The 14898-nt window shown below is 39.5% G+C and overlaps 2 protein-coding genes across 3 annotated transcripts; both read right to left on the bottom strand.

Moving 5' to 3' along the window:
- Positions 1–1419: 1419 nt before the first annotated feature.
- LOC113057047 (uncharacterized) lies at positions 1420–8602 on the bottom strand. Of its 2 annotated transcripts, none has more exons than XM_026224065.1 (3): positions 6001–8602; positions 4848–4968; positions 1420–4055 (listed from the first exon to the last, which is right to left on the bottom strand). In XM_026224065.1, the coding sequence occupies exons 1-3, from the start codon at positions 8490–8492 to the stop codon at positions 3798–3800; spliced, it is 2871 nt and encodes a 956-aa protein (XP_026079850.1). In that variant the 5' UTR covers positions 8493–8602; the 3' UTR covers positions 1420–3797. The 2 variants fall into 2 exon arrangements, with proteins under 2 accessions (XP_026079850.1, XP_026079851.1); XM_026224066.1 differs by having other exon boundaries at positions 1420–4052.
- Positions 8603–11445: 2843 nt separating this feature from the next.
- LOC113057498 (rab11 family-interacting protein 5-like) lies at positions 11446–14893 on the bottom strand. Its single transcript, XM_026224921.1, has 2 exons — positions 14628–14893; positions 11446–11912 (listed from the first exon to the last, which is right to left on the bottom strand). The coding sequence occupies exons 1-2, from the start codon at positions 14821–14823 to the stop codon at positions 11446–11448; spliced, it is 663 nt and encodes a 220-aa protein (XP_026080706.1). The 5' UTR covers positions 14824–14893.
- Between the last annotated feature and the right edge of the window lie 5 nt (positions 14894–14898).

The following is a 14898-nucleotide window of genomic DNA, read 5'->3' as shown; positions in this document are numbered from 1 at the left end:
TTTCAACAAACCCACAAAAGCTATATTAGATTGAAAGTAATGTAAGGAGGTAACGTTAACTGGTTACAATCCACAGGAAACTATTTATCAACATGTTTTGATAAAATATAGGCCTAACCCGATCTCATGAACGTGTGCGTTAATGGCACGATTTTCTATTTCTATTTGGCTTATTTAAAAGCAAAAATGGCCTTCGAGGTGTAAGATACGTGGTAGTGGTAGGTTTAGGTGTGTGGGGTATAGGTGCATGGGCTACGCCAAAATGCATATTATATCCAAACACGCCAACTAAGTGCGTAATGCAATTTATTTGTTTATTTATTATCATCTGAGGGTTCATTTAAAATGCTGGCCCACTGTTTTAGGCTATACTATTGTATTTCTGCCAATAATCAAATAAAATGCACCATTAATACTCATTACATTTTCCAAAGCAGATTTTTCACCAACAGAGGTCACTGTTAATGCGACTTAAACAAGGAGTGAGGGCGGAAGAAGCAAACACTGCAGAGAATTTGTTTTAGTGAGAAAATTAAAATGGATCTCTTTTGAGCACCAAAAAAGCGATTCCTCTCAAACAATTCAAATGAAATATTCTGTCTCGAAACCCGTCTGCAGTAAGCCTAGAGAAATCAACCAGATGTTAGAGCACAAGTGTCACATTGGTATGGACTCCGGCTGTTGTTTACCTGATCGAACCGAGACTCTCCGAGTCTAAACGGAGGACACTCAGTCGATGCAGGCATGGCAGGTGTTACCAGATACACAGTGCAGTCAGCAAGTCTGTTTTACCGAAACCTCAAAGTTTACGCAGAGACAGAGTTCCCTCAGAGGTGTCAAAACATCCGTATCGATGCATTTTGCGTAATGTCGTTTTCTAACAGGACAAATTATATGTATAATGAATTAACTTTAAAGAGTAGCTTAAAAATTGCCATTACCGTCAGTGAATTCAATCAGGTAATTTCAGCCTCCTTAACTATCATGTGGTTCAGTTTAGTCAATATCATTGTCTTGTTGTTACCGCACATGATGTTATTTGATTCATACCAAACGGTCTCTGTTCATACCCTGTATTTTCCCAAGATAGACATTCTTCAAATAGCTTGTCTACATGCTGTACAATATTAATTTTGTTGTACATTATGTTCTCCTATTAGTGTGGTCTAAAAATATAAGAAAGACATAATTCAGTGTGCGCAAATGTAAATCTTTTAACACATCTGACTAATAGTGTGACTCATAGTTAAATTACATCTATTTATTACGGAGACAAAATGTCATAGTTTGAAGCAAGATCATGTAGAACTAAAACAAATCTATTTAATGCTCAATATACTAGTGTTGAAATAGTGGTTTCATTTTGAGACGTGTGAGAGCTTTGTCTTCACATCAAATAAGGACAGTCAGAGATGCATCCCAAAGTGAAAAGTTTATTCATCAACAGAGACCTTTTCTGAGCAGAGATGCTCAAGAGCACACCAATAGACAACTGAACATCTCTCAGATGAGGCATTTGATAAAAAGAATACATCACATCCTCCAGTGGACACTCATGTTACTACATCCTGAACACCCGATCAAACAGCACCTCAGGGAAGCACTTCAGATATTTTGCACCTAAAACAAATGTTCGGTGCTTAAATGCTACTTGATACATGAGGTTAATCTACGCCATTCTTATTTTGATTGTGACAGGAATCCACTGAAATTTACACCAAAGGAGGAAGAGTTGAGGATTAAGAATGAGGATTGGGGCATCAAGCCGCTTACCGATGCATTGCTACAACTCTTTGCAATTCCTTAAAAATATCTAGGTTTTAAATGACCTTGAAAAAAAAAGAAAAAAAAAAAGAAGACATTCCAGACTTTTAAAAAATAAAATGAAATGTCATATAGTAAACAAGTTTTTATTCGCAAGTTCCAGAGTTTGTACTACATAAAATGTAGCTTTGATTATCATCTTCACCATTAAAAGCATACAAATCTTCTTCTACGCACACATCTCATGACATTTCATGATAACATTCAGCCAAGGGCACTTGAACACACCTTCTTACTAGGCTGCAGGCTGTGTGTGTTTTTGAATATTTATATAAACTGCAGTTCAACACAGTGGCAACCCAAGCACATATTTCATATTACATTCCATCTGTTTAGACCTAAAAAGTATGAATCTCTTAATTTCTGCAAAAGCCTGGCCTTCACATCTATTGCTTTCTGTTACTACTGACCTCAATAATCACAATGTACACCTAACAGCATTTAAAGGAAATGGAAAAATAAATGAACTGATTGTACAGAACCTTCAGACCTGGCCACAAAGCAAAAAAACAAAACAATAAAAGCATAAATAGATATTTGCATGATTCAAATGTAAAATTTTTGAAAAATTGTAAACTTTTACATTAAACCTTAAATGAACATTCATTAATCCACCTTAAGTGCTTCTACTCAAAAATAAGTTATTGATAGATCTTAGCTTTAGGTACTAGCACTGAAACACCATGAATATCCCATGTTTAGAGAACAATTCGTTTGTGCAGTGAACGTGTGCATTTGATTACGTGCACTTCCTAAGCTGTTGAGAAAGAACGGTTGTAAATGCCTCGGGATGAGGTTTAAAAGTGCTGCGGTCTATGCCTCTATCACACATCTACATATAGTGCTACATTGTACACATACAGTGGCAACACTGATAGTGGCGACATCATAGAAACACCAGAATTACATTACAGTAACATTAACAGAGCCGTTGCGGTATTGAGAATACTTTCACGTTAATTTAGAGCAAATAATTTCTGGTATTTTATTATTTTCATGGCTTTCGTTCTTTCTTCAGAACCATTTGTTCATCTCGATACCTAACAGCCTTGTGAAAGTTTAACTTGAAACACTCCGCCATTAGTTTTGTAATATAATGTTCAATCTAATTAAATGTGATGAGCTCAGCGAGAACAGAATGGAGAAAATACTGTATGATAAGGCAGCATTTGGCATATTGTCAGAGTGGCATATATGCAATGAATACAGTATATATCCCATTCATTACACCTGAAAGCACTGGCAGCGATGTACGTGCATTGGCTCAAGCAAAGGAAGGGAGAGGAAGGACACTGATCTGCGAACCGAAGCGAGAAGGTCAGTTGGTGTGATCCTCTACCCTTAAGCTCTTAAATAAAGTGCGGAAGACGTGTAGGAAGGCAGAAGCAGATTCGAAACTGGCTGATTCTGCTCTCTTTCCTGCTTTCTACGTCTCATGCTCCCTCTTGCACACTTTCAAGTGATCTCAAACCCGCTCTTTTGTTCTCGGTTCAAGCAGTTGAGCATTACATGTCAGATAAACATGACAGAAGAAACAAAGGATAAATCGATGATGTTTTTCTTCGTGCATTAGAAACCATTCACACTAACACTAGAAGACTGGCATGTCACATACATGCCTTCCTTTCAATTGACCGGTGGGTTTGGTACATAGCTGGTCTGGCACGTGTCTTAGTGACATGTCTAGTGAGTGAACATCAGCTGACACATGTCAAAATGGATCGTACCAGCTTTGAAGTATAGCAGCAGAGTGCCGACCTCTAACCATCAAATGCAAACCTGCAGTGCATATGGACCCCAGCAAAGGGCCAGGTATTTTTGGACACATTTAAGAACACAAAATGTACACCCTATCGTCCATGCCCATCACCCTAGCGCCAGATAGCTCTCTACATCTATATGATTGCTGTAGCAGTGCAGGGTTGTGACGTCCACCCAAGATTTGTGCAGGGATAGTGGAGGCGTTTGTTTTATCATTTCATCTTAGAGCCGACCTGCAGCAGCGTGGGGGTCTGCTCCATGATACGTACAAGAAGCGTGTCAATGTAATCCTCTAGATCTTTGATCGTAACCTTCATCTTCTTTAGCTCTGTCTCGCGCTTCTCCAGCAGCGCGCCTCGCCTCTCGTACTCCTCCCGCTCCTGCCTGAGCTCAGTATCCCGCTGGATCAGCAAATTCACCAGCTCACTGTGGTTCAGGTGATAGTACGTGCCTCCTCCCTCCACTAGCTGCTTAAACAAGAAAAACAGAAAAAGACTTACTTGACAAAAATATTCTGGGGTAAAAAAACAAAAAACATCTGGATTATGTTTGATTTGTGATTATGTTCAGGAAATAATTCATAAGCATTTAGTAGTAACTGATTCAGTAGATGCTGATCTAATTTGATTTATACTTAAACTATAAAAAAAAAATATATCATGTCTGTGCATAATATGGTCTCTACAAACATAATCAGCACAAATGTTTTCAACCAAAATAAGAAATGCACCAAATCATCATATTAGAATGATTTCTGAAGGATCATGTGACACTGAAGATGTTGATGGTGAAAACTCAGCAATTCATTAAATGTATTCAATTACATTTAAAACTAATACAACAGAAAACAGTTATTATAAATTGTAATAATACTTCATATTATTACTCATTTTGAATAAGAGATTTTTTCATACACACACACACACACACACATACATATACATACACACACACACACACACACATACATATACATACATACACATATATATATATATATATATATTGGTTGTTGTTTGTTTGTGTTAATGCCAACCCCAAACTTTTGAACTTTAGTGTAAATGTGGCAAAATTATATATAATACTTTTGAGATAAATGCAAGAAAATAAATTGCACTGTAATTAGAAGCCAATAAGCAGATCAAGTGAAAGCTGACCAAATGATGTTAGCTTCATCAGTGTAAATTAATTAAATGCGATCTGTTTACTCAAATAGCACATTTATTATCTACAAAGCAGACTGCATTATACTCATGCAGTACCTTCTTGTCAGCATCCTGGCCTGTTCGTCCTGAGTGGATGGTGGATTTAAGTTTCTCTAGGACTGAGCGACCCTCTGACCTTTTCTCATCAGGAGGTGTCAATGGCTTCACTGGGTGTGGACTAAAAGACATAATTACACCACAAGATTAGATGGGAAAGAGTGCTATAAACAATGGTGACAGCTTCATATAACGAGTCAATGAATTCATTCACAACAGCACACCACTTAAGACGTTTTCATGAAAAGTTCTTTGTTTTGAGAGAAAGGAGATCTCAAGAACGCAATTACTGCTATCTTCGGTTACCATCTTATGACCCGTTAGACCCGATGCATTAAGGAAGACCAAGATGCAAGAAGCCAAGCACCCGAAATCATAGAAACTTAAATTTACTTAGGCAAGCTTCCTGTGGACTCAACAACACACACTCACAGCTCACTAGGTTAACACCTGCTAATTGAAGTGAGGCTCCCCCATCTCTACTGTAGGATCCACAAGAGAGTGTGAGCCTATGTGTGACTGTCCATGGAGAAATCAGGAGACATGCTGCTACCACAAACAAATTAACACAAGAGCGAAGATGTGGATGAAGGGGAAGAATCACCCTGCAACCCAAGAAAGTGAACCACATTGATTGGTGCATATAATAAGACATCCCAAAAGACACCTTGCCCAACCCCATAACACCATTTTCACAAGAAACATACCTCACACCACATAGTTGCAAAAATAAGAAATCTGTAGTTATTGATACGGGCAAGATATCAATGGTAGATGCATGCAGAACCTCACTTTGAGTTGCTGTAGCCCTTATGTAGACCAACACCAAAATAATTTCAAATCATGGATGGACCATATAATGTTGGTCTTGTGTGTATCAGCCAATAAATTTTACTTTTTAATGGTATCAATGCAATATATTTAAGCTAAATATAAATAATTAGTCATTAGTACTGGCCATGTTGGTTCATCACAAATTTCTAGGAGTAGAAATTTTCTGCTTCAATAATTACAAATTTTACCTTTAAACATCACTTAAGACCATTGCAAAGCAGAATGAAAGTGACTGTGAACCCAGGAATTAAAAAAAAAAATACCAGTGCAAGATAAAGACCTTCTCCCTTGACAACTACAACAAAGCTGAAGACCTCACCTGCTCTGATGATCAGATGTCTGTGATTTAGCCTGGAGAAAAGGATTGAATGCTGTAGAACTCACAGGCTGCATAGTAGGAAGAGGAGTTGGACGTGGCACCTTTGAGGTACGGGGAATTGTGGGGAAGGGGAATACCTGGGGCAATGGATTATTGTCTACTGCTACATGTGGTGTTGAGGAAGCTACAGGTGAAAGGTCGAATAAAGATGATGTAAAGTTAAGGCTACGATCATCCCTGGAAGTCAGCGTTGGTTGGTCGAAGGGTGAAGGGGCTGATGGCTGGGATAAAGTGGGCCAATTTACAGGAAATAGGTCTGGTGTCACAGAATGTTGGACAGCTGGAGTTGTCCAAAAATCTATATTTAAGTCTAGACTATCGGTTTGTTTAGAATTTGGTTTTGGGTCATTGTGAGTGACTGCAGAACCAGGGTTTTCTTCCAGACCTATGCTAGTACTAAGAAGGCGCATTGCAGTTGGCTGGGGTACAAAGATGTTTTTCAGGTCAGAATCAGTTATGACAAGGTCCTGAGTGATACTGGAGGTTTGTTCTGATGAACAATTGGATACAAACGCATTAGAATCAGTCAACTGGACTAAATGCAAGTTGTTCTCTGATACAATCCCAAAAGGTTCAATATTAAAGGATCCATCTTTTGGGCAGGTTTTACTCTCATCTACCAAACACGTGTTTGTATCTAATGATGCAAGCTGAGCCTCAAGTTCTGCTATCATTTCTGAGGTAACAACAACTGGTGACATGTCTTTGGGAAAGTCGGATTTCTCAACAATGTGCCCTGAGGGGTTGAACTGTAGCACTGCTTCATCAAACTCTGACTTTATTATGTTCTCAGGTGATGTGTTGGGTGAGGGAGCTAATTTGGGGGAAAAGGTATGCGTTTCTGGCAGGAGATCCAATAAGCAATTATTTGGCAGAACATCCAGAGGAGATTCTTGTTTTGTTAAGGCTTCTGGAAAAGGTTTAATGTTTTCTGCTATGACCTCATCTTGCTTAAAACCCATTTCTGGTATGCCTTTTGTAGAAATGTCATCTTGTTGCACAACATTAGGTATATGGTTTGGCAAGGATTTGAATTTTGAAGTGTCTTCCTCAGAAAGAACCTGTCTTGGTTTCACTCCCTTTGTAAGCTCTAAGCTAGGGGAAACTGGGAAATCCTGTTGAGATACACAAGTGAGATAATGGTCTGAATCTGCACTCTTGTACATGCTGTGGAGAAGAACGCGATCAGGTGAGAGCACCGAGTTGAGATCTGAAGCATTCTCCTCTGTCCCTGTTCTAATCACATTGGTGGGATGGAGATGTCCTACAGGAAGTGTTGTTCCATTAGAGGGTATTATTTCATCCTCTTCAGTGATGGTGCTGAGTTGACTTACCAGGTAATCTTTCTTAAATGGACTAGTTGGCAATTCATTGACTTTCTCTTGTTTGTCTTCCTGCATGTCATTAGACATTGAAAAATTAGGGCTATCAGTTAGGTTCTCTGGAACAAAGTCTCCAATTTCAGAACAGATATTTTTACTACTGACACCCTCTAAGATACCATTTCCTGATTCATTCTGTAGCATGGTGTCCATAACTGCATTCATTTTCTCTCCATTCTTCACTGGCAGAGCAGTTGATACTAGGGAACTCTGTCCCGATTGAACATGGAATACTAAAGGCTCAGTGGCTTCGGCTAGGGACTTTCCACTTACCGCCACATTTTGAATGAGTGAGGCATTTGATCCCCAAAATTCTTCATTGGATTGTGTTATATTACTCTGAATGATGTCAGACTGTGGATAAAGATTGTGCTCAATAGACTGATGGTCTAGGTCTCCAACTAAGGAATCAGATATCACTGTTGACTGTTCCAGTGTGTCACCTGAGCTGTTGTCTCCAAATAATAGCACAGGAGCTTCATGGACTGTCCCAGATTCAATATCTTTAGCAAACTCTAGCATTTCAGGCCTCTGTGATGTTTCAGGACTCACAGACACCCCCTCTGAGAATTCAAAGGAGATACTAGGAGGAAGTTCAACAGTGTCTGTTTTTGATACTGATGACTGTGAGACATCTTTTTTGGTTTTTGGGTGGTCATCAAGAGTTGTGTCATCGGCACCGTCTTCATTCTTGGAGGTAGGTGACAGTGCAGGATAAGGGCATGCAAGTGTATTCAGTTCAGAAAACTCTAAACTGGAATTTTCAGGCAAGGAAATTTCAGATGAATTGAGATCAAATTCTAGGAAGACATGCGCCCCATTAGCAGTGGGGTCAGGCTTGTTAGAACTAGAGATAATATAATTAACATCACTTCCTGAAACTTGAGGCGTGTAAGAAGAAGTTTCCTTAAATGTCTCTGCATTACTTGCTGAAGCAGTTTGTCCTAAAACAGTTGGGTAGTTTGTATCAGACTTTAAACCACCCAATGCACCAGAGGGCTCTTGATTATTTGTTTCTATGAAGAGAGCAGGGAGTGTAACCAAATTCATTGTTTCATTCACCTCCTCTGACTTCAATCTGTCCTTAGCTAAATGTTCAAAGTCATCCTTTTCTGTCGGCCCCTTGAACTGAGAAATTAAAGGATCAAATGAGATATCCATTTCGGGAAGGTCCTTTTTGGTTTGCAGTCCTTAGCAAATCTGGGGCGGCATTACCATCAGACTGCGTTTGGGTTGAGCTAAAGAGAGAGGGCACATCAGGAGTTAAAGAAGCAACAGAATGAAGCTCCTGAATGAATGGATTCTGCTGTGTGTGTGGGAGGAACGGATTGGCGTCAAAAAGGGGTGTGGGAGAAGTGAAGTGATTAGAGTTTTTGTCAGCCATACTCTGTGAAGGGTCATTAAAGGTCAAGGGTACAATGGGACAGATTGTACTGGCACTTGAGTCTGACTGAGGAGACACCAGCGGGCTGTGAAAGGAAAGTATATAAAGTACACACCATTAGTGACCGTGGCCTCCATTAAACCCATAATAATTGGCGAGAAACATTGATGGCCATAAGCAGACCAGTGACCTTCACCGTCCAAAATGTGAAATTCTTCAGACAAGAGAGACTAATTTCCAACACCAAAAAAAAAATAAAAAAGAAAGAATGAATGAATGAATGAATGAAGGACAATTAAGAAACCTCTAATTAGAGGACATGTTGTGCTCAAAATACTATACTATCATATTCAGAAGCATACATACTATGGAAAGTATGCTTTTTTATTTATGTATATGTGATATATTGATGACATTTATGGTGAAATATGCAGTATAAAATCAGAGCACACTAGGATCATGTAAATTCCCCAGAGTGCAATGACAAACATAGATCATATGATAACTTCTCAGTATAATTCAGTTAAATAAATGTTGTCTACCTTATCTTTTGCTGTTCAAAGAAATACCACTGCAGTAGTGCCTCGTCATGTGGAAGGCAGACAGTATGATGTAAGATAATATTTTGAACACAGTGTCTGGCTAAACCTGCTTTACTCTGAGAAACATTGAAATGCTGAGTTTGAAAGGTCATAAAATCACCCAACTGTATCGGAGGTAGAGGTGAGAGGAAGAAAAAGAAAGACCGAGCAAACAAGATAGACTTCTACAGAGTCACATCTATGTCCATATAGTTAAGTTCACAAACAAAATCACTTTTTGCTTCAAGCGAGTAAACAGAAGAGCATGTGATTGGTTGGGTTATTTGACATGTTCCAGTAGCTGAACTTCAGTGACATTTTTATGAATTCATTTGAACTGGATGTCACAGGGATAATAAAATCATGCTATAAGGCAGTTGCTTGGGAAAAGATTAACAATAGTTGTGAGCTAAACGGCATTGTAAATGGTGATTGTCAAAATAAAACTGTTTTTATGTTAGGTCAAGGCTTAATATGTATCCATTTAATAGGTCATTAGTCAAAGATTTAGCCTGTTATGGGACATTTTATGGGTGAATAATAACTTGATCAGTATAGATAATATTCTCTTTGGTCTATTTGTTTATACACATTTATCTCACTTCCTTTAGGATTGTAAGCGGGACACAAATAATTGCTATTTCCAGAATGTTTTTGTTTTGCTGTGAAATCCTACCATAAATCATGGTCTAAGCATTTAATTTTAAAGTTATCAAGAAGCAAATTCCAAAAGGTATTTTTGCATTTTTTACAGACACCAATATGGTGCATTTTGTAGGGTCCTTAGAAACAAATGTAAGCAACTAAAAAGTGCCAAAAAGAGCCAAGAAACTTTGCAAGTCTTGAGGTTTTACTAATTTCAAAACTCAAGAAACAAAAGGTCAATACTGGAAGCAAAAGTTGTCTAAAAGGATTTTAAATAAATAAAATGTCTGTAACGTCTTCGCACATGGACCATATATGCAGATATGAGCAGTAATGCTGCTTTCTTCTGAGAAATCTCACTTCAAGTTCCCTGCAGAGTGAGTACAACAATGATGCTCACTGTGGAATTTGCTCCAAGACATCAGCAGGAAACTTCAACATAAGATTAATTTGATACACCTGGAATTCACAGATTTAATTTTCCCCTTCATGTTTACCTTTTTGATGAAAAATTGAAGATGTGACATAACTGTAAGCTCTCCCAGTTAACATGCAATTGATGAAGTTGCAAAATCCTAGAGGGTTATGTATGTTTATTCTCATGTGCGTGCACGTATCAACTGACGCAGCCTGTAGAGGCGTTCCCTACTTTACAAAAACCCAAACCAAAGCTCTGAAAAAATAGAACAGAGTGTGATCTACCAACACCCATGAAAAAATAAAAATATTTACCAAACAATGGACGGCATACACACCTACAACAGAAACAAGAATGCAGTTATTACTGGTTTAGGTCAGTGACAGAATTCAACTGAGTGACTCCTCCCATTCATAGCGAACACAAACACTCCCACACACATTCAAATCCATCTGTCTGCAGTGAAAAATAGCACTTGCCGATGAAAATGGAAAAATCTCATCTTGGTATTGAGGGAGAACAAGTGTGAAGAGACAGAGAGAAAGGAAGAGAAAGTTAAAAGGAAACAACTCAAGAGTTCAGGTTTCCAGGCAACGCCTCCCTCTGCAATGCAGATGTTGAAACTAGATCTATGGCTGCATGTCAATTTTTTTACTCTCAATGAACCACAAATACACACACACACACACACACGCTTCTATTTAGCATTTCTATCATAAAATCAGCAAAGATAAGTTTACCTGGGTTTACTGTGTGAGTCCTTGGAGCTGAACCATCCTTTATGTTTGACTTCTATAAGTGGTTGAGCACGTTCTGCTTCCTCTTTGCTCGCGATTGGTCCTTTCCCAGCCGAATCACCTTTCCCATGTAAGAACAGGCCCCTCCTTTTCTTGCTCTGAGTCTCTGTCTCTCCAGCAGGTATCACTGTTTCCAGCTCAACCTCATCTGTAAGTCTTCCAGCTTGCTCTAATGCTGCTACAATGGCTGCTTTTTCTTCCTCTCCAGGTTTATCGAAGGACCAGCGACGGCCGTCCACAGGGCTGCCGCCCTGCTTGTCTTCCCCACGGTGAGAGAGGTTCTGCAGGAGAGGGAGAGAGAGCCCTTCTGAAGCACCCCCAGGGCTGGGAGCAGGGGCTCGGGCCTTGACTTTGACTGGGACTTTGGGAGCTGGGTTGTCTGAGGCTTGGCTGGCAGCGTGGTTGCCTGTGGTTGACCTGACTGAGTTACTGGTTTGCTTGACTCTGGTTGAGCTTGCTGAAGTACGAGTGATGGTGGGTGGTGAGTAAGAGGAGACGTTTCAACTGGATTCCCATTCACCCAAACTGAAGGAAGCAGAATAGGGGTGTCGTTCTCTGACGTCACAGAATGAGGCACTGGTAAGTTGATGTCAAACATCACATGTCTGACAGGAGACACCTGTGGTGAGGGAGCCACTGTGTGTTCTGAAAGACACAACAGACTTTAGTCCCACTTTATATTAGGTGGCCTTAACTACGATGTACTTTATTAAATCATGTGTTCATATTGTCTTGCAAAACACTTTTGCTGCTATTGAGGCAGGATACGGGTAAGGGACAGGCTTGGTGGTAATGGTAGGTTTAAGGGTGGGTCAACAGTGTAATCAAATGTAATTTCAGAAATTAATTACATGTAATTACATCCAGGTATTAAGTTTAACGTAAAAACATGCATGTTCACAATAAGTGCAATGTATCAAATTTTTAATTTAAAAAGAACATAATTAGTTACAGCCACCTAATACATTAAAGTGAGACCTACATTTTGTCTTCCATTTTTGACATATAACTGAGTGAAATAAACTATAATGAAGGAAAAAAAATTTAGTGTGGGGACTTGTTTCTCACCAGTTGTTGATTAGATGGATCTGAATTTTAACTTGTAAAAAAGGGGTGTAGTTTAAGAAGACTAAATAACGAGATCCAATACATCACCAAAGAGAAGTACATAGTTTCACCAAAAGGTCGAGTTATATAAAAAAGAAAAAGCACTATTATTACAGCACTATTATTATTACACTGTTTTCTACAATAAACACTGAGATGATTTCCTGTTTTCATGAAGCCTCTCCCTCAAAAATATGTGATGTGCTCAGATTGGTTAGCTTGCCCAGTGTGTTGTGATTCGCTAAATCGCCAGTGCATCTCTAAACATCACACCCCTCGCCTCAGCGGCATGCGATCCAGTTATGTTGTGTAAGCAATGGCATCATCATTATTGTTTATCAATTTGAGCCAGGTTGAGACGTGAAAATGATCACACAAGAACATGTGCAAGCACATGGCTCTTAATGGTGTGTTTATTGTTTGTTGTTGTCTCATACTTTGTGATTCGCTGTTATTTGTAAATGCTAATGCTTCTCTTAGCTTTTAATACTGTAAATGGTTTTATCCTGATTAAAGTTTTAATACAACACAGCAACCGCATGAACTTAAATGTTTAAAACTTCTTATAGCTATGTGAAAAATATCCATCCATGGAACAGGATTAAGAACCTCTGCTTTTGATTTTGGAACTTGTGAATCCTTTAGAATCGTTAGAAGTCAATCACGATTCATACATGAATAGAGATTTTCGTGCACCCCTAGATTTGACGACATGGTAACAACTCTTCCTCTTCTCTAAAACAGCACAACATGGCCTCGCTCCTTTGTTGCATGTTCCTGGGGGTGGGGTTTATCAGGGTTTGTGAGGTCACAAAAGTAACTCCTTGTAGACCCTATGAGCCATTTTTGTCAGCATGAAGCTGCCATAATTTTAAAATATCTCCATTTGCAACTTTCAGCCTTGTAGCTTTGCAGATATTTGCAGCAGCATTACATACTAAATAACGTAAAAAAATGAAACCGCAATCAACCACCCATTTAGGGTGTACTCACACTAGGCACGGTTGCCATGAACCGGGCCCGAGTACGATTGTCCCCCCTCCCCACTCCCCCTCTGGCCTGCACTCACATATAGGGTTTCAGCATTCGTGCCGGAGCACGCTTACGTCATTATGGTGCGACGGTTTCAGGATAAACAGGAAGAGCGGCGCTCTCTGAACACAATGGAGCCAATCGCTCTCTGTTTTCTTTGTGGATAATTTTGTGTCGTTTGGTCCACAGCTCTCTCACAGCCTGTTGTTAAACAGATGTGTCGCCTTAGTGGCGCGAAAATTCTCACGTAATTGTGCTGCTCGTATGAGGATGTTTGTAAGGTACCAGCTGAAGTGCAGCAAGGACTTTGCAGTTTTTCGTTTTTATGCATTTTGCACCTCTGCCGTAGACCAAAGCGACCCTTTCCCTGCCATGTTGGTTTTGGAGCGTCGCAAAACCGTGATGCAATGCGTCCTTTTCCATGCTCCAGCACTGTTAGCGCTCACACTGCATGCGAACCGCGCCCGAGTCCAACTGAACCGTGCCCTGGCCCACCTCTTCCAAGCGGGCCAGGTCCGGCTAATTGAGCCGCGCCCGGGCACAGTTCGAAGCACTCACACTAGTCAAACGAAGCGCGCTTTGGTGGTCAGATGCACTCGGGCACGGTTCAAACTGGCTAGTGAGAGTAAACCCATAATCTCAGTCAGCAACACTTGAGACATAATAATGAATCTTCACTGTAACTTTGATTTTTTTTTTTATTATATATTTTTTTTTTTATGAGGGATCAGTCTAAATTTTAACACTCCAAAAATAAAATTATCAACTTGAATAAGCATTTTTTGGGCACTTTAATAGGTGTATTAGTTGAGCTGTAAAACCGTTTAAAATAACTTTTTTTTTATTTCACCGCTTTAGGATTTACAACATTACATAGTCATGACAGCAAAGTGAAAAGACTGAACAGGTTAATGAGCAGTTTTTTCCACACTAAAATCACGTTAACATAAATTTTGTTTTGTTCCTCAACTACTGAAATAGAAAGTATTCTAATGTTTATAGATTGACCCCATTCATCTCCATTGCAAAAACCTCACTCTAACCCAGATTTAAGTTTTTTTTTAATCATCATTTATTTATAGATCGTTTAAAAGAAAAGCAGTTGGAAATTCAGTTTTTATCAATTGAGTTGAACTTGTACTGAACCTGGAATATATATTAAAAAATATATTTAAAAAATACTATTTAAAAAGTATAACACCCAGATTTTGCTGTGCATACCTGGACTGTTGTCTGTAGTCAGGTTGCTGCTGTTACTCGGAGAGTTGGACAGATCTGAGACCACCACACTGATACCTGCTGTCGGGCTGAGGCTGCCGCCCCGCGATGAAGACTCGCTGCTCTCGGAGCCCAGTGACGTGCTTGAACGCGTGTCTGAAGACTTCCTTAACCTCCCACGCAGGAAAAAACTTCTCATCTTACTCCTGCGGGCCTCCCCTCCTTCATCATCCTCATAGTCTTCCTCACCGCCCCCATCACTCGGCAGGCGCCC

Source organism: Carassius auratus, chromosome 38, assembly GCF_003368295.1.
Source record: "Carassius auratus strain Wakin chromosome 38, ASM336829v1, whole genome shotgun sequence".
Lineage (NCBI taxonomy): Eukaryota > Metazoa > Chordata > Actinopteri > Cypriniformes > Cyprinidae > Carassius > Carassius auratus.
Note: the sequence above shows the minus strand (reverse complement) of the source record. Positions and strands in the feature narration are given on the sequence as shown.

Coding starts and splice junctions, on each gene's coding strand:
- LOC113057498 (XM_026224921.1), bottom strand. CDS start 14,823: ATGAGAAGTTTTTTCCTGCGTGGGAGGTTAAGGAAGTCTTCAGACACG. Junction 11,913..14,627: donor GACTACAGACAACAGTCCAG/GTATGCACAGCA, acceptor TGTGTCTTTCAG/AACACACAGTGGCTCCCTCA.
- LOC113057047 (XM_026224065.1), bottom strand. CDS start 8,492: ATGAATTTGGTTACACTCCCTGCTCTCTTCATAGAAACAAATAATCAA. Junction 4,969..6,000: donor ACATCTGATCATCAGAGCAG/GTGAGGTCTTCA, acceptor TATGTCTTTTAG/TCCACACCCAGTGAAGCCAT. Junction 4,056..4,847: donor GCCAGGATGCTGACAAGAAG/GTACTGCATGAG, acceptor TTCTTGTTTAAG/CAGCTAGTGGAGGGAGGAGG.